This window comes from Engraulis encrasicolus, chromosome 13 (assembly GCF_034702125.1).
Source record: "Engraulis encrasicolus isolate BLACKSEA-1 chromosome 13, IST_EnEncr_1.0, whole genome shotgun sequence".
Classification (NCBI taxonomy): Eukaryota; Metazoa; Chordata; class Actinopteri; order Clupeiformes; family Engraulidae; genus Engraulis; species Engraulis encrasicolus.
This window is the reverse complement of record NC_085869.1, coordinates 48,801,196-48,817,922: the sequence shown is the minus strand read 5'-3', so window position 1 is coordinate 48,817,922 and position 16,727 is coordinate 48,801,196. Positions and strand designations below refer to the sequence as shown.

Here is a 16,727-nt window from a genome sequence, read left to right as displayed (position 1 = left end):
AGCGCTCGACAAATACACTACATTAACTTAGATGTGACTGTTAAACTATGGTTGACGTTTTTATGAATGCTCATATTTTAAAGCCATGGTCTAGAACGGAGTGACCCTTAGCCTACATTATGTTCTTCTCCAACCACATACCATATTCCACAGTGATATGCAGTTTTTTATTGAAGTTTAGACCTTACATCTGAATACTGTTGTTAAATGACTTTAACGTCTACTAGCTTAGTCGACTATATTGTGCTACATGAAGTTGTCCTCCCATGCGCGCCCAAACTGTGTTTAAACTGGAGAACTGCATCAGGGATTGTGTTGTGACACATGACGTTGGCCAGGCAGCATTGCCGTATCATGCAGTCAGAGGACTGCACAGCGTCAAAATAAAACAATGCGATTACCCCCACAACGCATCCGTCACTGCAGCGCTTACACATTTCCAGCGTAAAAAAGCAAGAGATTGAGCACTACAGCGTAAAAACAAGAGATTCAGAGGAAGATTAACAATGAACACAGTTTACACATTCAGGGAAACAATGGCATTTTCTTGTCTCCCTGGCATTTGTGGGGTTTCTTTTGGGAGATAAAAAAGTGTGACTGCATTCTGGCGAGTTGGCAGGCAAGCCTGTGAGCCCTCACATGATGGAAAATCTCAAATGTGCTTGAGAAAGTAATGTGGCTATTTACTTTCTGTAACGCAGCACATCATCTATCTCCCGGGCCCTGTTCATTGTGAGTCTCCACAGAGAGCGAGAGAGAGAGAGAGAGAGAGAGAGAGAGAGAGAGAGAGAGAGAGAGAGAGAGAGAGGGAGAGGACCGCTGTCTGGTCTTGTGAGATTACACACAGACGTCGCCATAGAGAAAGGCTCTGGAGCAACAGGGCAAGTCAAGAGGACCACAAACTCAATTTCCTATTTTTCCAGGAATAGTTCTAGCACCAGAAATAGACAGGCCATCCCCCTTGTTAGACCTAAACAACAGATGCCTTCCGTTTAATGACTGAATGGCCCAAAGCAGCCCAAAAGACCCCAGCAGATCAAGAAGATACGTATTACAATGCAGAAGAACATCTCATACTCAGGTACGTACATACATGGTCACAATCCCAGCAGAAAGAAAACGTCTACTGTGTATGAGGCCTTTGACAAATGTTGGAGGAATTATGTAAGAATAGTCTATTTAGGTGTACATTAACATTACCTTCCATGTCAGCCAATAATTTAAATATATAATATCACTGCCACATTTGAATTGATTTTGCAATTATTTAGGCCTATGTTATTTAACACTTTATTTTACACTTCGACTATGCATCTAAATGTTTATCTAAATGTTTCTTTCCTTGGCTTCTGAATCATTCAGAAATCTAATAAAATTCTATCAATGTTTTATTTGCATTTGTGGTCTATAAAAGCTAGGCACTCATCAACCACATGCTACAGCTGCATTTGACAACCAGAGCAAACAGAACAGGCATGCAAAAAAAGTGTCGTAGACGGTGGGCTAGATTTCGTAGCTCCTTTAGAAAATGAGTTTCGTTCTCACTCTCGAGTGGCAACTTGATTTTTCTAGTATGACCTCCTGACAATATGTAAAGCAATATTCTGGCCACGCTGAAAAGTTGCACGTTGATCTTAAAAAATAACGAAAATAAAAGAGACTGGGGATGACGTCACATAATACACAGTCAATGGGAAGTCTCCGCCCCTCAAAGTTGAAAAGGGAATATTTATCCGCATATCGGGCTTTTTTCATAGGCAGATAATTCACCTAATCATTGAAACAACGTAGGCATTTAATTCCTGACCATTTTCCTGTTAGTGGAAAAAATAACACAGCTTGCATATCTTTACTGACACATAGTTTTTTGGCGAATTGATCTACCCCCGTCACCTCATTGCTCTATGCTTTGAGGGAACAGACCTGTCATCTATTTGACATTTATCTCTCGTTGCCCAATGATGGTCAGACAGTCGAACACTAACAGCGAAAAAGAGCACTCCTGAAAGTTTGAGAAAAATATATATTTTTTGCATGTACACAACAAGTGAGCCCACTTACCCCCCAACTTGTCACTTTTTGCCATGAAATCTGACGGTTCCGGGTAGCATGCACGCGCTAGCTGTATTCTGCCTCATTGACTTTGCATTGACGTGACGTCACTCGGTCGGCTAGTTTTTGTTGTCATTTTTATAAATCAATGTGCAAGTTTTGAGGATGGCAACAGCCAAAATATTGATTAATGGGTTGTCAGGGGGTTATATAAGCAAAAATAAAGTTGCCACTCGTTAACACCAACGAACTGACAAGATATGAGACTGGGCCCACCACCTATCGGTTACAGGTTCAGCATTAATACCTCAATTTACGTCTAATTTCTAAATTATGGACCTCAGTTCATATCGTTTGTTTTGATTTAATAATTAACTGATTATGGCCGTTATATCCCCCCCTTGATATCGTATGCCGGAAAGCAGAAAAACCTGACATGACCTTATGCTCGTTGAAATGTAAAAGCCATTTTTCCCCAAACCACATTTTCTTCTCTCTAAAACCAGTTACAAGTAAAGCCATAATTGAGGCCTGTGAGTTATCCCACACAATGCCAGCATCATAGGCTGGCTCCACCACACAAACCTTCATGAAAAGGAGAAGAAAGGCTGGCAGAGAACAAAAGAGAAAAAGGGTGAAAAAAGCGCAGGAAGGAAGGAAGGAAAGAAAGAAAGCGAGACAGAGAGCAAGACGGGGGCCCTTTGCTCTGTTCTCCGGGCCAGCGTCACGACTCTCTCTCTCTCTCTTCATCCCCCTCTGTCATTACTATGCAGCCCACAGCCCGGCGCTGCGCGGTGCTGTGCTGTGCTGAGCCGAGTGGAGTTGAGCCTAGCTGCTGCTGCGCACAGGAATGATGAAACAGGAGCTAAAAATAGCAGCCTCCCAGGATCCCCTCTCTCTCTCACACAGCACTGTAAACACTCCACACCAGCAACAGCAACGGCAACAGCAAGAGCAGATGCACTGCAGACCCGCTAGCGAGCTTCACTACCTCCCTAGCCTCCTCAAAGTCACACACACACACACACACACACACACACACACACACACACACACACACACACACACACACACACACACACACACACACACACACACACACACACACACACACACACACACACCGTTCACTTGGCGCCCAGGGTTAGAAAGGACATCCTTTCTTTTTTAATTATCTGGTGAAGCATGGTGTGTGTGTTGATTTTTTGCTGTTGTTGTGTGTATTGATTTAGATTTTTTTGTTTTGTTTTGTTATTTCCATTATTTTAGTTTGCCATGTTTGATTAACTTGTTGGTTTATACGTTTTTGGAAATCCGTGAATCTTCTAATTGAGATAAATAAAACAGATAGGCCTACATCTCATGAAAGCTTAATAAAATACAAGTAATGAAGTATTGAAAGGTGTGTGTTCTGTCTTGTGTGGTGTTTTTTCAATGTAATGTAAAAGCCTAAATACAGTACGTAACTGCTTTGAGATGGCATGTTGCTTGATGAACAGTGTTATGAATTATACCACAAGACATTACTACCCTTGCATGTCAAAGGACATACAGGCAGACAGCTCTTGATATTGAATAAGATCTAGATACAGATACATCTGTACAGAAAAAGAAAGAAAAATCAAGATGAAAGAAAGACACCAGGTCTTCTCTGACAGACGGCATCTCCATGCACACACACACATTCTCTTTCTCTCTTTCACACACATGCTCGCATGCATAGGCCCTACATACAGTACACACGCCACTGCCACTTATTGTAAATGTTATCCATCTATCCATGTCTATGTTATCCATTTACACATTTTATTTCTTTATTTCTTTCTTGAGCTCACATATTCTTCACTCATTGTCTTTTGATATCATGAATATCATGCTGAGCTCTAAAGTAATGTAAAATAAAATACTGAATGTATGTTCTGTCTTGGAGCTTTCATGGACGCATTTCCTCATGGACGCATTTCCCATGTTCAGGGAAATCAGACATGCTATAACAACAAGCCCTAATCTCAGTCACAGATCAGCACACAGGCATGTCTCCGTTCTTACTAATGTTATACAAAGCAGCTCCATAGCTCCTACATCACTGCCACAAAACTGATGTGAGATCAGTGGTGTAGTCTACTTTTGGGGGGTATACTGTATATTTGAGCATTTTTTGAGGTGGGTATACTGTACATATTTGTGCTATTCTAAATAGTGGATCAATCAATTTTACGTGGGTATACTGAAATGATATACCTGAAATTTTGAGGTAGGTATACATACCTGCGTTTTACGTAGACTACACCACTGTGTGAGATGTATATAGAAAAATATAAAATGGGTAGGCCTACTTGCAAATGAAAAAACAAGACAAAGATTAAAACTATGTATATGTGCAGCATTGAATTTGATAACCATTTAGATTGAAGTTTATTCCAGCTTGAATGTCTAAGCCTGTGCCAATAAATAAACAACTAATATCATGCGACTGGTAACAGACGAGTGTAATTCACAACCTATAAATTGAAGTGTCATCACAGATATTGAAAATGAAAACATACACTGTGTATAATATACAGTATAATGCAATTGAATTACCGCAGAAAGACAACTATAAATAAGTGTTTGGTTTACAAAAGCAGAGGCTGAAGTCAGGTGTGTATGTGTGTGTGTGTGTGTGTGTGTGCGTGTGCGTGTGCGTAGTCGTGTGCATGTGCGTATGTTGTTTGGCTTCTGTCGTCTGCAGAAACAGAGCAGGATGAGGATAGTGGGGAGATTGGTTTCCATGGCAATGCTTCTTCATACTTACGTCACATCAGCCACTCTGGTAAATCCTTAATACCAAGGTTAGTGTGCGTTTGTGTGTGTGTGAGTGCGCGCGCGTGCGTGCACTCACGCGCGTGTGTGTGCTTGTTATGTCTGTCTGATATGATGATTTTTACACTAAAATTATGGCGAGGTACAGGGGGTATGAGAGGACAATCTGAAAGGATAATCTCAAAATGAACACATTGAACATATTCGACAATTAATCAATGTGGCATACCGCCTGCGTAGGTTTATTTTTTTGATGTATGATTTTTTGCAGGCCTTGATTCCACAATATGACTTTCTTGTGTTTTGTGAAACAACTTACGATTTAATAATTACGATTTCAACTATATCGTTGCACAATATTTCATCAATAAATGTAAATAAATCAACACTGAAGGAAGCACTAACACCTGGGGGAAAAAAAAAATCAAGGTTAACAAAATATAAACAATGCTGCCCCCCAAAGGAAGAAAAACAACTCACACTGATGCACAAAATCCCCAAAAGCCATGTCACCACCTCATATTCCAACTGCCCTGTCTAAATAAAAAATATCTATATAGTATTATATACTATAATAAAAACAACATCTGTATGTTTGTTAAAAAAACTAGTGCTCATACATGCCTATGTAATGTACTGTAGCCTATATTAGGCCAACTGTTTAAGTCAACTGGAAGGCCACTCTTCACTCTCCATCCACCCGCAGAGGATCAGTGGGCAGGCTCCCTCGAGGGCACAGCTCACGCCAGCCCCAGTGGGTAGCTGGAACGGGAAGGGACTCGATCCCGCCCCTGTGGCGCCTGATGCTCGGGAAGGTTTGAGGAAAATCACGACTGGCAGCAGGGTGCCCCCCGCCCTCCTTATACGGTGGCGGCCCTAATTAAAGTCCCAGCATGCATTGCGTTGCGAGGTGTGTGATGAAAAAGCATGCTATCATGCATAGGGTCAAGCAGGCTGTGACTGGTGCTATGCCAATATTGGCAGTGTTTCTTGACATCACGAGCTGCACAGTACTCTGCCGTACCGTACATCTCTCAGTGAGACTCTCACATTGTAACAGAGAACCGCTGGGATGTCTTAAGATGTCTTAGACTTAGACCAACCTCTGTGGGATTAGAGGCTGTGGATGAGAGAGATGTAGCAGTGGATACTATAACTAATTCATGGGAACTGTGGGAAAATAGCTGCGATAATTAGCCTACTGCATATTAATGGGAAAAACTATTTTTGGAGACAGCAGCATCATAGCTCCGTATTATAGCACATACATGCCTCATAACAACTTGTTCCAAAGACCATATTGTACACATTGTACAACTTTAAAAAACAATTAGCCTCGTCTTTTTTTTTAAAAACTTTACATGCGGCTGAACATTTCCTAAGCTGTTATCTTTAAAGGAACAGTCCACCCTTTTTTGATTTTCACATATTTTCAGTATTTCCAAGTATTATTCATGAATGTCATGAATTTTCTTCTCAGTGTTTTCAGTATTTCCATTTATTGGTATCAGAATTATTAGCATAGCTTAGCATGATCACTGGAAATAAACAGAACCATTAGAATCAAGCCACTAGTGATCACTGGACAGGGTTAAAAAGACATTTTGCACTCCATTTGGTGAATTTTACATTAATTTTAAGTGATTTATAAGTACATTTGCTGATGTTTTGCTTGATACTTTTAAACTAGGCAATGCCAACACAGAGAAAAAAAATCCTGCGTGTTCTGATATTTTACTAGGGCTTAACTAGGCCTACATATGAGTAATTTTCTTGAAATGAGTGGACTGTTCCTGGATTGTGAATGCACAAGATCAAGACCAGCCAATTTACTTCAACTTTTAAGTAATAAATAATACTTCCGTAGTAAATCATGAAGGCCTACTTTAATAATGACGTGACTGCTTTCAAATTTGACTGTAAAACATTGAAATACATACAGTACATTTCAAAGACTCTTACACATACTTGTATTTCCTGTTAGTAAAAACACCATGTGCCTATCAAATACAAATTTAACCTTTATCCACATACCATTGTTTTAGAGTGTCAAATTCAGTTCATGATATACACATACTTTCTTTCTTCTCCTCTCTTTCCATCTCTCTCTCTCTCTCTCTCTCTCTCTCTCTCTCTCTCTCTCGACAACCTTACATGGCAACCCTCCCATGCCTGGAAAGTTTATTTTTGCATTCTTTTCCAGGGATTAAAGTAATTCCTGTCAGCTGCGAAACCCTATCCCAGAGCCCATCAGCTAAAAATAGCAACAGGGCTGGGGGAAGCAGGCCTGGGACCGGGAGAAACCAAAGGATGAGAAACCTGAAAAAGACACAAATCCATCCAGGAAAAAATCATGCAAAATAATGAACGCTTGAACAAAACTCAGACGGCAGCCTTATCGTTATGACCAAAACATATAGAATGAGTTAATCAAACTCAAACCATTGCACTATATGTTAATCCAGTGGTAAGCTTGCACGAGCTCATCAAAACGTGCATACAGTAAGTTCATTTCTTGCTAGAAGTCTGTGTGTTCAAAGCCTAGTTATGCACTTGGAAAAAAATAGCAAATGGGACACATGGGACAAGGGTATTGAATGTTTCTGCTTAGTGAGGTTTTCCCCCCAAAATTGTTTCTGCATTTGCAAATTGCCATACTACATGAATGCATTCCATTACGATGTACATGGTAGGTCATAAGATTATGAACGGCATTGCATCATAATTATAAAAGTCACAGAAATGATTTTCGATTAAATTTACTTGCTTTTTAATAAATACTCTAGCCATAGGTAGCAGATGTTTTCTGTTGTTTGTTGGCTTTAGAAAATTCAGTAAAATACATAAAGGGTCTGAATATACATACAGTACATTTTAAAACTCTTACAGAAATACAGTATACAGTATTTCCACTCTAGCTGGCTTTCCATTTGTTCATGCAGTGTTATGCATTCATTTCCAGTCCATATGCCAGTTGTGTGAAATCACTTTTCATCTTTGTGCCTTCGTCACTCACACAACAGCATTGGAAATGCGGAATAAAACACGCGGCACAGTGACATAAATATCACTGGCTCCCATGTGCCTGCTGCATGTGTCAATTTGTCTCCCTGTGAGGACTGTTTGTCACACCACCAGCCTACACCTTCTCCTTGGGAATGAGCTCCTGAACATGACCTTTTGTGGCCAGCCTCCATTTTTAAGTAGTATCCTGTGCAGTATCCTATATTTTGCACGTCTTGCACATCCTTTTTGAATAGTATGTTTTGAAATGTTATATTGTGCATACCGTATATTTACACACTAAAAATGCAGCTTTAATTTAACACTTATGGAGTCGATTCAACATCACCCACAGCAGTCTCTAAATGTTTAATGAACTCTGCATTTTTGCATGTGTATATATGAAGGGTTTCGTTGTATCCACCATTTTTGACTTTTTATTACTGGAAATGACTATTCAAAGGTCCTACCACCTTTGTGTGAATTCTTGCCATTCAAATATTTTGGGAACATACTTTTTAAACATAGATAAAATGCATTTTGCAATGCAATGCAATGGAATGCCCAATACAAAATGTAAATTTCCCAACATTCTTTTGCAAATAAACCCTTCATATATTTATGGGATTGTATCGATGATAGGACAGTAAAGATTATCACAGGAATACACTGAGGGAGAAAGAGATGGACTGAAACATGGGCCCTCGTGGTCGGGTACCCTCAAGTGCTGTGCCACAGCACCCCCATGTCTTTACTTGTTTTGGAGAAACATGGGTATGTGCATGTATGTAATGTACACTGTACTACTACTGCAAAACAACAGTACATTCAAATACAACAGCCAAGACAAATAAAGCACTCCTCCTCCTCCTACTACTACTACTACATGACCTTTGTGGTCCCAGGTGCCCTTAGCACACGTGAATGAGAGCATCAGCATACGGTATGCCATTGAGAATGAACTGCATTCGGTCTGTACATACTACATTTAATACGGGATATACTACATACTCTGTACAAATTGCACTTCTACTATTTGCACCTCTGATTAGATGCTAAGTTGCATTTTGTTACTAATGTTTGTATTCTCAAAGTTTAGCCATAATGCACGTTCCCCCATTCCAATGCTGCAATAGTCATTGAAAAGACTTTAATGCCCTAGTACTTCTGTGACATTACACATTGTTATTAATATTGTACATTACGGCTCGGTCATTCTGGGAACACCAGTAACAGGGGCCACGTCTTAATGCATCAAGATAGAAGATGATTGAACTAGGCTATATACAGGGGTGGCCCCACAGGGTGCATCACAGCAGGTCTGTTCTATTATGAAGAAAAGTCATAGAGATTTCATTTCTGAAATTAAATTGGCTTATTTATTTATCTACCATACAGTACGTTCATTAACCCATTGACGCCTGAGGCACCTGCAAAAAAGGGTGCTGAATGCCTGAGCCCTTTTTAAGAAAATCTGTCCTCAGCCTATAAAAACCTACTGTAAATATCTCAGCTTCTGAAGCACATAAAAATATGCACCCAGTTGCATTTAAACACTAAGACCCTCATCTTTCATTAGAATGTGTTTATTCATCTCAAACAGAGATTTTGTCTCAAATCTCATGAGCCTGAATGTTGCGTAATGCAGCTCCAGGCGCCAGCGCCAATGTTGCGCAACGCAACATCAGGCATCAATGGGTTAATTGTTCAATGTGTTCATGTACTCTACGGTTCGATCATCAAAAAATAAAAATAAAATAAAAACACAAGCTGCATGCATGCACGCACATGACCTTTGCTGTCCAAGGTAGCAGCCTCAGCAGAGGATTGAGCTATACAGGAGCAGCATGTCACTCAGCACAGGAGCATCCATCACAGCAGGTGAGTCTCACTCATGACCTTGGGATCCTAGGGCCTCAGCTACCAGGTCATTAACACCTGTGCACACCGTGCCAGATTGCTAGCTGACGCCGACGCTCCTAAGGGTCCTAAGGACACAGTCAGGTGCCGCTGGATTTTAATGAGCAACGGAGGGAGCACCATGGCAGGCAAGGAGACTGTCGTGGGAATTAAAACTCATTTCAAAACCTGCATCAGATTGATCAAAGGCAAAAACATGAGGGCCCAATAGCTGAGCCTAAGCTTTTCTTTTTAGGCCTACAAATATCATGATAGAAAATACTGTACTGTATGTACTCTGCTGACATCGCTTTGGACTGTAAAACGCTTGCTGATGTACAGCATCAGTAGTAAAGAGGAATTGAAATGACTGATTTTGTGGTTTGTTGGTCAAATCCAGAGAATTGCGTGTAGTGTTTTGGGAAGTGTGTTTTAGAACTGAAATTTGAGTGCAAAGAAGGATTTGTCCTCGTAGTTCAGTGACATTGGTAAGGTAAGTTGTAAAATGGGTGAGATGCTGTCAGAACTGTGTGTGTGAAGCACCAGAAATTGTGTGGAAACAATCGAGAAAAACGGTAAATGGTCAGCTAGTACAGTAGGGTTTCATCTGAGTTTAGGCCCAAAATCACTTTGCCTTCTGACCATTGGAGGGCGCTGTGAGCTTAGTGTTAGCGAATGGCCTCCCAAACACACCCGGTGTGGCCGAGTGCAGCTGCACAACAATGGAGAACAGAGGAGACGGTTTTGAACAAACGGTGAGGACGGCACGTGGTGGAGCAGAATGTGCTGGCCCGGACCATTTGTGTTGTGAAAAGATTGTGTTGTTTCAGCAGCAGGCCCCTGGCCTCCCAGATTCATCCCCCTGCAGACGTCAGCAAGCCCAGGGTTGTGTGTGGCATACCTCTGGCCCCTCCAGCCATACCTTTCAAACCATCAACACAACGCCAGGTTTTGTTGCTCCAATGACCGGCTGCACTGCACCTCACGGGCACAAACTGTTGTGTCACAAACTGTCACCGTTGTTTGTCTGGCTTTCTTTATGTAGGGTAGCATTGTTTCTCATGGATGTCACAACTGTTAAACAGCAAAGAACTGTCTGAACTAAAACTGCTAAAGCTATTGAAACCGCAAGGTCTAGAACGCAACAGTGTATTGTCCAAAATGTATTGCCATATTGTTGTGTTGTAGTGTATTGTTATGGCGTAGCTCTATTCAGAGCCCGACCAGAACACTCCCCTCTTTTGGCAATAGGGGGGTGTAATGAGTAAAGGGATGGAGGATGTAGTACAGCAAGGGCAAGCTACAGATTCAATACTGTACAGCACAATGCCTCTAATGGTAGTGAGGTGTGGATATGTAAACAATTCTCATGTCTACTGTGAATCAGTATCACTCCAAGGCACAGTGTGAGGTCCACTTCACATGGCCTTCACAGCCTACTTTAGATTCGAGATAATGTTACAAGTTACAAAGTTACAAAGACACTGCATTAGAATACATATAAAACACACATTCAGTGTGTGAGTATGTGTCCTGTTTTGTTTTTGAGGGAAATGTGGTTATCTGGGCAGAACATTTGACAGCCTGCTGCTGCAGCAGTGAGGGAGCAGTGAGAGGTTATGGGCCTTCCTCATGGGAGAGTGATGCTGAACCACTTCCAATGCTCATAATAATCCTCCACAGCTAGGTATTGAGTGTATTGACCCTGGCCTCCTTGCTACCACAAAGCTAACAACATTTCCAGTAGGATGCCGAGATCCAATACAAATACACAAAAGAGAAATCGTTTTTAATAACGTATTGATACACGTATGCATGCTTTGTTTATGTGTAAGCAACAAAAAGGAGAATTACCTTACATCATGATGCCAGAAAACAGAAATGTGCTAATAATCTAATTATTACCTCTGCTAAAGATTATTATATATTTTTGGTCACGTTGGTTTGTCTGTCTGCCTGTCAGCAGGATAATTCTTGGAAATGACAAAAGGAACAAGTGATTACATGTTGGTGGTGATCCGGCTCACGATCTGGATCCAGGGATATTTTAGATGTATTCTTCACCATTGTTGGATAGGGTGATTTTTTACATTAACGTTTCTAACTCCATAAAAAAAGACTTTCTATCAAACAGTTTCCTTCCTTGGCATAGGTCTGCACTCTCCGAGTGCATTTCTACTGTTGAAATTCTACTGTTTGAAATTGTTCTTATGATAATGTTTTGCTGCAAAGGCCTGGTAACTGGAACATTGAAACTTTTATGAAATGCTAAAAATATGTCAGTTTAAAATCAGTTGTCTTGGAAGTGCTCATCTGAAGCAGCATTCAGTGTTCTGGATCAAGTTTTGATGAGATATGAACCTAAGTGAGAATACTGTAGAGCTGTGGCCTCCAATTATTTTTCTCCCAGGGCCAAATTATGTAGGGTAAGTGAAGTTGTGGACCAAACCAACGCCCCAACCTAATGAGAATCAAGTTAGATGTTTGGACAGAGAAAATATTTTTACTTTTCCATTTTCTCTTCTCATCAACGTCTGTTATGAGACGACTATTAGCATAAGATCTAACTCTCTGTGAATGCATTTGAGAGATATGACCCCCTGAAGTTTTAGTGATCGAAAGTCGAACACATTTATGTTTTTATTTGTTCTGACCTCATGGCAGAGCAGATGTTTGTCATGCCCGGGCCGGGTGTAGAGTAGTACATCACACACCATCATTACACATTACACACACAAATGTTCTTCTACTCTCACAATGAATAACATCAATATCGTTATATCAATGCCAATACAAGAAAGGATAGATTATTTTAGCTCTCAAAACATGGATCTGATCATCAAACAACAAAAACTTTTTTGTAAGGTAGATGTTTTTATTTTTTGACTTCACAAAGTAATCGGCAAACAGTGACATTTATCTGTGCTCAGAATTTTCTGCAATGTAATGACACAACGAGAGTTATCTCAATCTCAGTTGTGAGATCTGCTGCTGGGAGGCGTAGGCGTATCAATGTCCTGAACACGTCGGAAGGAGCCCACGGTGGGGTGCATGGCGTTCCACTCTGTGCAGCAGTGGTACTCGCCACGCTCCAGCAGGTACTGGCGGCCGCGGTAGTTGGGATGCTCATAAAAGACCCAGGCTCCGTTCATCACGTTACAAGAGCGGACCTCCGAGCGACTGAAGCGATCATACACAGAGGGACAGTCTTCGTTGAGCTCTGTCACGTGACCCTGGAAGTCGGCATTCTCATAAATCCGGATGCGATACATGTTAGAGGTCTGCAAGAGATGGGAAAGAGAAGGGGGATGACAAGCGTTAGCAAACTGCTTCTGAGTTATGCCATTTACTGTAAATTAGATTGAGTGCTTGAAATGATATTGATGGCCGTCATTTAAAAAAAATCTTTAATCAAATTTGATAACTTCTTTTTTTGGCCTTTGAGTGTTCCCCAACTGTATTTATCCAACTCTTCTCACAGACCTATTTCAACTACGTAGTAAGGACACTACTGAAAATCATTCAACATTTGGGAAGTGTGATCAACTAGAACAGTGTTAAATTCGGAAATTGATTTTCATTATTAGCTCTATTTTGTATTTTGTGACATGGTGGGGATTCAAGCCTTGGGACTTACATTTAGGACTAGGCGGCAAGATCTGATGGTGTCATTATAGCCCATCCAGCGGTGGTAGTCGGGGTACTCTCCCCTGGTCAGGACGTACTGCGAGCCCATGTAGTTGGGCCTCTCGTACAGCACCCATGCCCCACTCTCCACTCTGACTGAGTTGCAGTGGCTGAAATGGGAACTCAGCTCCAGGCAGTCTGTGCTACAGGCATAGGAGTGACCCTGGAAATTTCTGTCTTCGTAGAAAAATATCTGTGAACAGAGAATGCACGTGTTTGTTTATGTAAGAGTGCTTTTTAAAAAAAAAGATTGAGCATATTGGTACTTGGATGGAAGGGGCTGAGAGGATGTTTTTCAAGTTAATTACATCATAGGAGATGAATGAACACTCACCTTTCCCGTTCGCTCCATATTTGGGTTCTGTTAGTGTGATTTTGCTGCCAAAATGTTTACCTATTGACGCAGGCTGCACTGGCAGAGGTAGGAGTCAGATTTATATATGGGACATTAACTCGCATTGCCAGGGGAATCACAGTCATCTGAAAGGCCTGCGCATTTACAAAACACCATCTGCACAACAGCTGATGCTGCGATTGTTGTCAAATGTGTGGCTTAATGTCACACACACCCCGTCATTGTATCAGCGCAGTGACCTTTTGATTCCAGAAAAAATATTTTCATCCAATTAAATGGTTCCAAGCCCTGGAGGCTGAGGTGGGGGCTTTGGCTCATGGCCACGCAACAAGTGAGAGTGAAAATGCTCGCACCTACATGTACCTTGCAATGAGCTGGTGCATGTACTGTAGGCACTTTCCACACCCCTAAACCCCACAGCTAATAAGTCCCAACGAAACTCCAGTGCTGTAGAAAAAAAACTATATTTGACAAATATCCACTTTTGTGTCTTGGTTCCAACATGTTCAAACACTACCATATGGTAATAGTTTAAATTCAATCAATTTGCTAATAAATCCAAAAAAATCCATTTGACCCCAAACTACAAGTCCAATCTGCAAGATTTCCCTTCTCTTCTTCATACTTGCCAAGGCTGGCAAAATGATACCATCTAGTGTGAGTCTTTTCTCCAGCAAGGTTGGTTAATAATTGTATAACGGGGTGACATGGATGCTGATTTTAAATGCTGATGCTGATTTTAAAGCAAGTCACACATCAACATCCATGCGACCCTCTGATGAAGCTTGAAGTTACAAAGTTGAACCACGTCAGATGAAGGATTTTATTTTACATGTCTCCAACAAAACAAAACAAATGACAAAGGTTAGGTAATGTTTGTATAGTATTCATAAAGGGCCGTGCAACATGTTTGATCGGTTTTTGTTCTGTCTGAATGCCTGTATGTTTACTATATGTTTGATACACTATATTACCAAAAGTACAGTATTGGCTTTCCTACCTTGACTCACATATGGACTTAACTGCCATCTCATTTCTAACCCATAGGGTTCAATATAATATCGGTCCACCTTTTGTTGCTATTACCTCTTCAACTTAACTGGGAAGGCTGTCCACAAGAGTGAAAAGTGTGTTTATAGGAACACATTCTTCCAAAAGTGCATCAGTGAGGTCACACAGTAATGTTGGCCGAGAAGGTCTGGCTCTCAATCTTCGCTTTAATTCATACCAATGGTGTTCTTAGCCAGGCCGTGCCCTCCTAGTGACGCAATGCAAGTACTTTCTTAGTTCCAGAAAATACGGGAACTCCACTTTGTCAGGAAGCAAACAACCAAAAGAAAACCAAGAGAGGCGGGTCAACCATACTGTTTGGGAAATGTTTATTGTTATGCTCTTGGTCAGACCAAGTCTCGAAGAGATTTGGAAGTCGATGATAATCAGGCTATGGTGTTCTATCGACTACATCCATACCACACTTTATTATCCATGTCTTTATGGACCTTACTTTGTGCACTGGTGCACGGTGATGTTAGAAGAGGAAGGGGCCCGCTCCAAACTGTTCCCCATAAGATTAGGAGCATGGAATTGTCCAAAATGTTTTCATATGCTGAAGCACTAAAAGTTCCTTACATTGGAAATAAGTGACCAAACCCAACTCCTGGAAGCCGACACCATAATTCCTCCTCCATCACATTTCATCCATCACTTAGCACAATGCAGTCAGAAATACTGTTCTCCTATTAACCTGGCAACCTAAACTTGTCCATCAGATTGCCAGATGGAAAGGCGTAATTCATCACTCCAGAGAATGCATCTTCACTGCCCTATAGAGGCCAGTTGTGGTATGCAGCACCACTGCATCCCACGCTTTGCATTGCACTTGGTGATGTTTGGTGGTGCTTGGATGCAACTCCTTTTCTATGGAAACCCATTCCATGAAGCTTTCTGCGTATTGTAATTGGGACAATCTGAAAGTCACAGTGACTGTGCAAAAAGTCAACCAACTCTTTGCACTATATGCACCCTAGCATCCACCAAACCCTCTCTGTCAGTTTACGTGACCTACTACTTTGTGGCTGAGTTGCTGTTGTTCTCAAACTATTCAATTTTCTTATAATAAAGCTGACAGTTGATTATGGAATACCTAAAAGCAAACAAATTTCATGACTGGATTTGTTGTACAGAGAGCATCCTATGACAGCTCCAAGCTGGAATTCAGGGTCCTGAGAGCAGCCCATTCTTTCTCAAATGTTTATAAAATGCCTAGGTGCATTACTTTATACATCTTTGGCCAGGCCAAGTGATTAAGACACCTGATTCTGATCATTTGGTTGGGTGAGTAAATACTTTTGGTAATGTAGTGTATATATTGCAATGTGTATAATATGTGTGGGTTGCTTAACACCATCTTGGGATTAATAAAGTTACTCTACTGTACTCTACTCTACCCTATAATTTCAAAGTGGGTGACAGACAAGATTAGTTCAACATGGTGCATGAATAGGACAAACTATCGTTCTTGAATATACAAAAGTGAAATTTAAAGCCAATTGAAATACTTGAAATTGGTGGTAAATGGAGAAAGTTATGCTGTCCTGTCATTTGTACAGAGTTTCTTTTTTAAAATACATTTAAAGTCACGGTGCATTATCGTGGTATCTTTATTTGCCACTATTAAAAAACAGTCTTTATGTCTGTCTTTATGTTAACTTATTATGACTATAACATTAAGAATCCATTGTGTGGACTAAGGATGAAAGTTTAGGACCATATCTGTTTTTCCTCAGTTTGGTGCAAGACTGTGGAGTGGAATAGCTTGTCTTTAGGGCGATCTGCCTCGAAATTAACCTGTGTGGTGTGGTGGTTGTGCCCTGTTGGGAAAGGGGTTGTGGTAGTGTTGGAACTATTATTGTGGGCTGGGATGAGGATG

The 16,727-nt window shown here is 40.9% G+C and overlaps 1 protein-coding gene across 2 annotated transcripts in view; it reads right to left on the bottom strand.

Moving 5' to 3' along the window:
- Window positions 1-12,649: 12,649 nt before the first annotated feature.
- Window positions 12,650-16,727, bottom strand: part of LOC134461304 (gamma-crystallin S-1-like) — a 383,074-nt gene continuing 378,996 nt past the window's right edge. Inside the window, exons 1-3 of one of the 2 annotated variants that reach the window (XM_063214132.1) lie at window positions 13,778-13,862; window positions 13,394-13,636; window positions 12,650-13,037 (exon numbers count right to left, since the gene is read on the bottom strand). In XM_063214132.1, coding sequence (XP_063070202.1) covers window positions 12,729-13,037; window positions 13,394-13,636; window positions 13,778-13,795 — 570 coding nt within the window. In that variant the 5' untranslated portion in view covers window positions 13,796-13,862 and the 3' untranslated portion in view covers window positions 12,650-12,728. Of the gene's footprint in view, window positions 13,038-13,393; window positions 13,637-13,777; window positions 13,863-16,727 lie in introns of those variants that run through there. The other variant, XM_063214134.1, reaches the window with a different exon arrangement.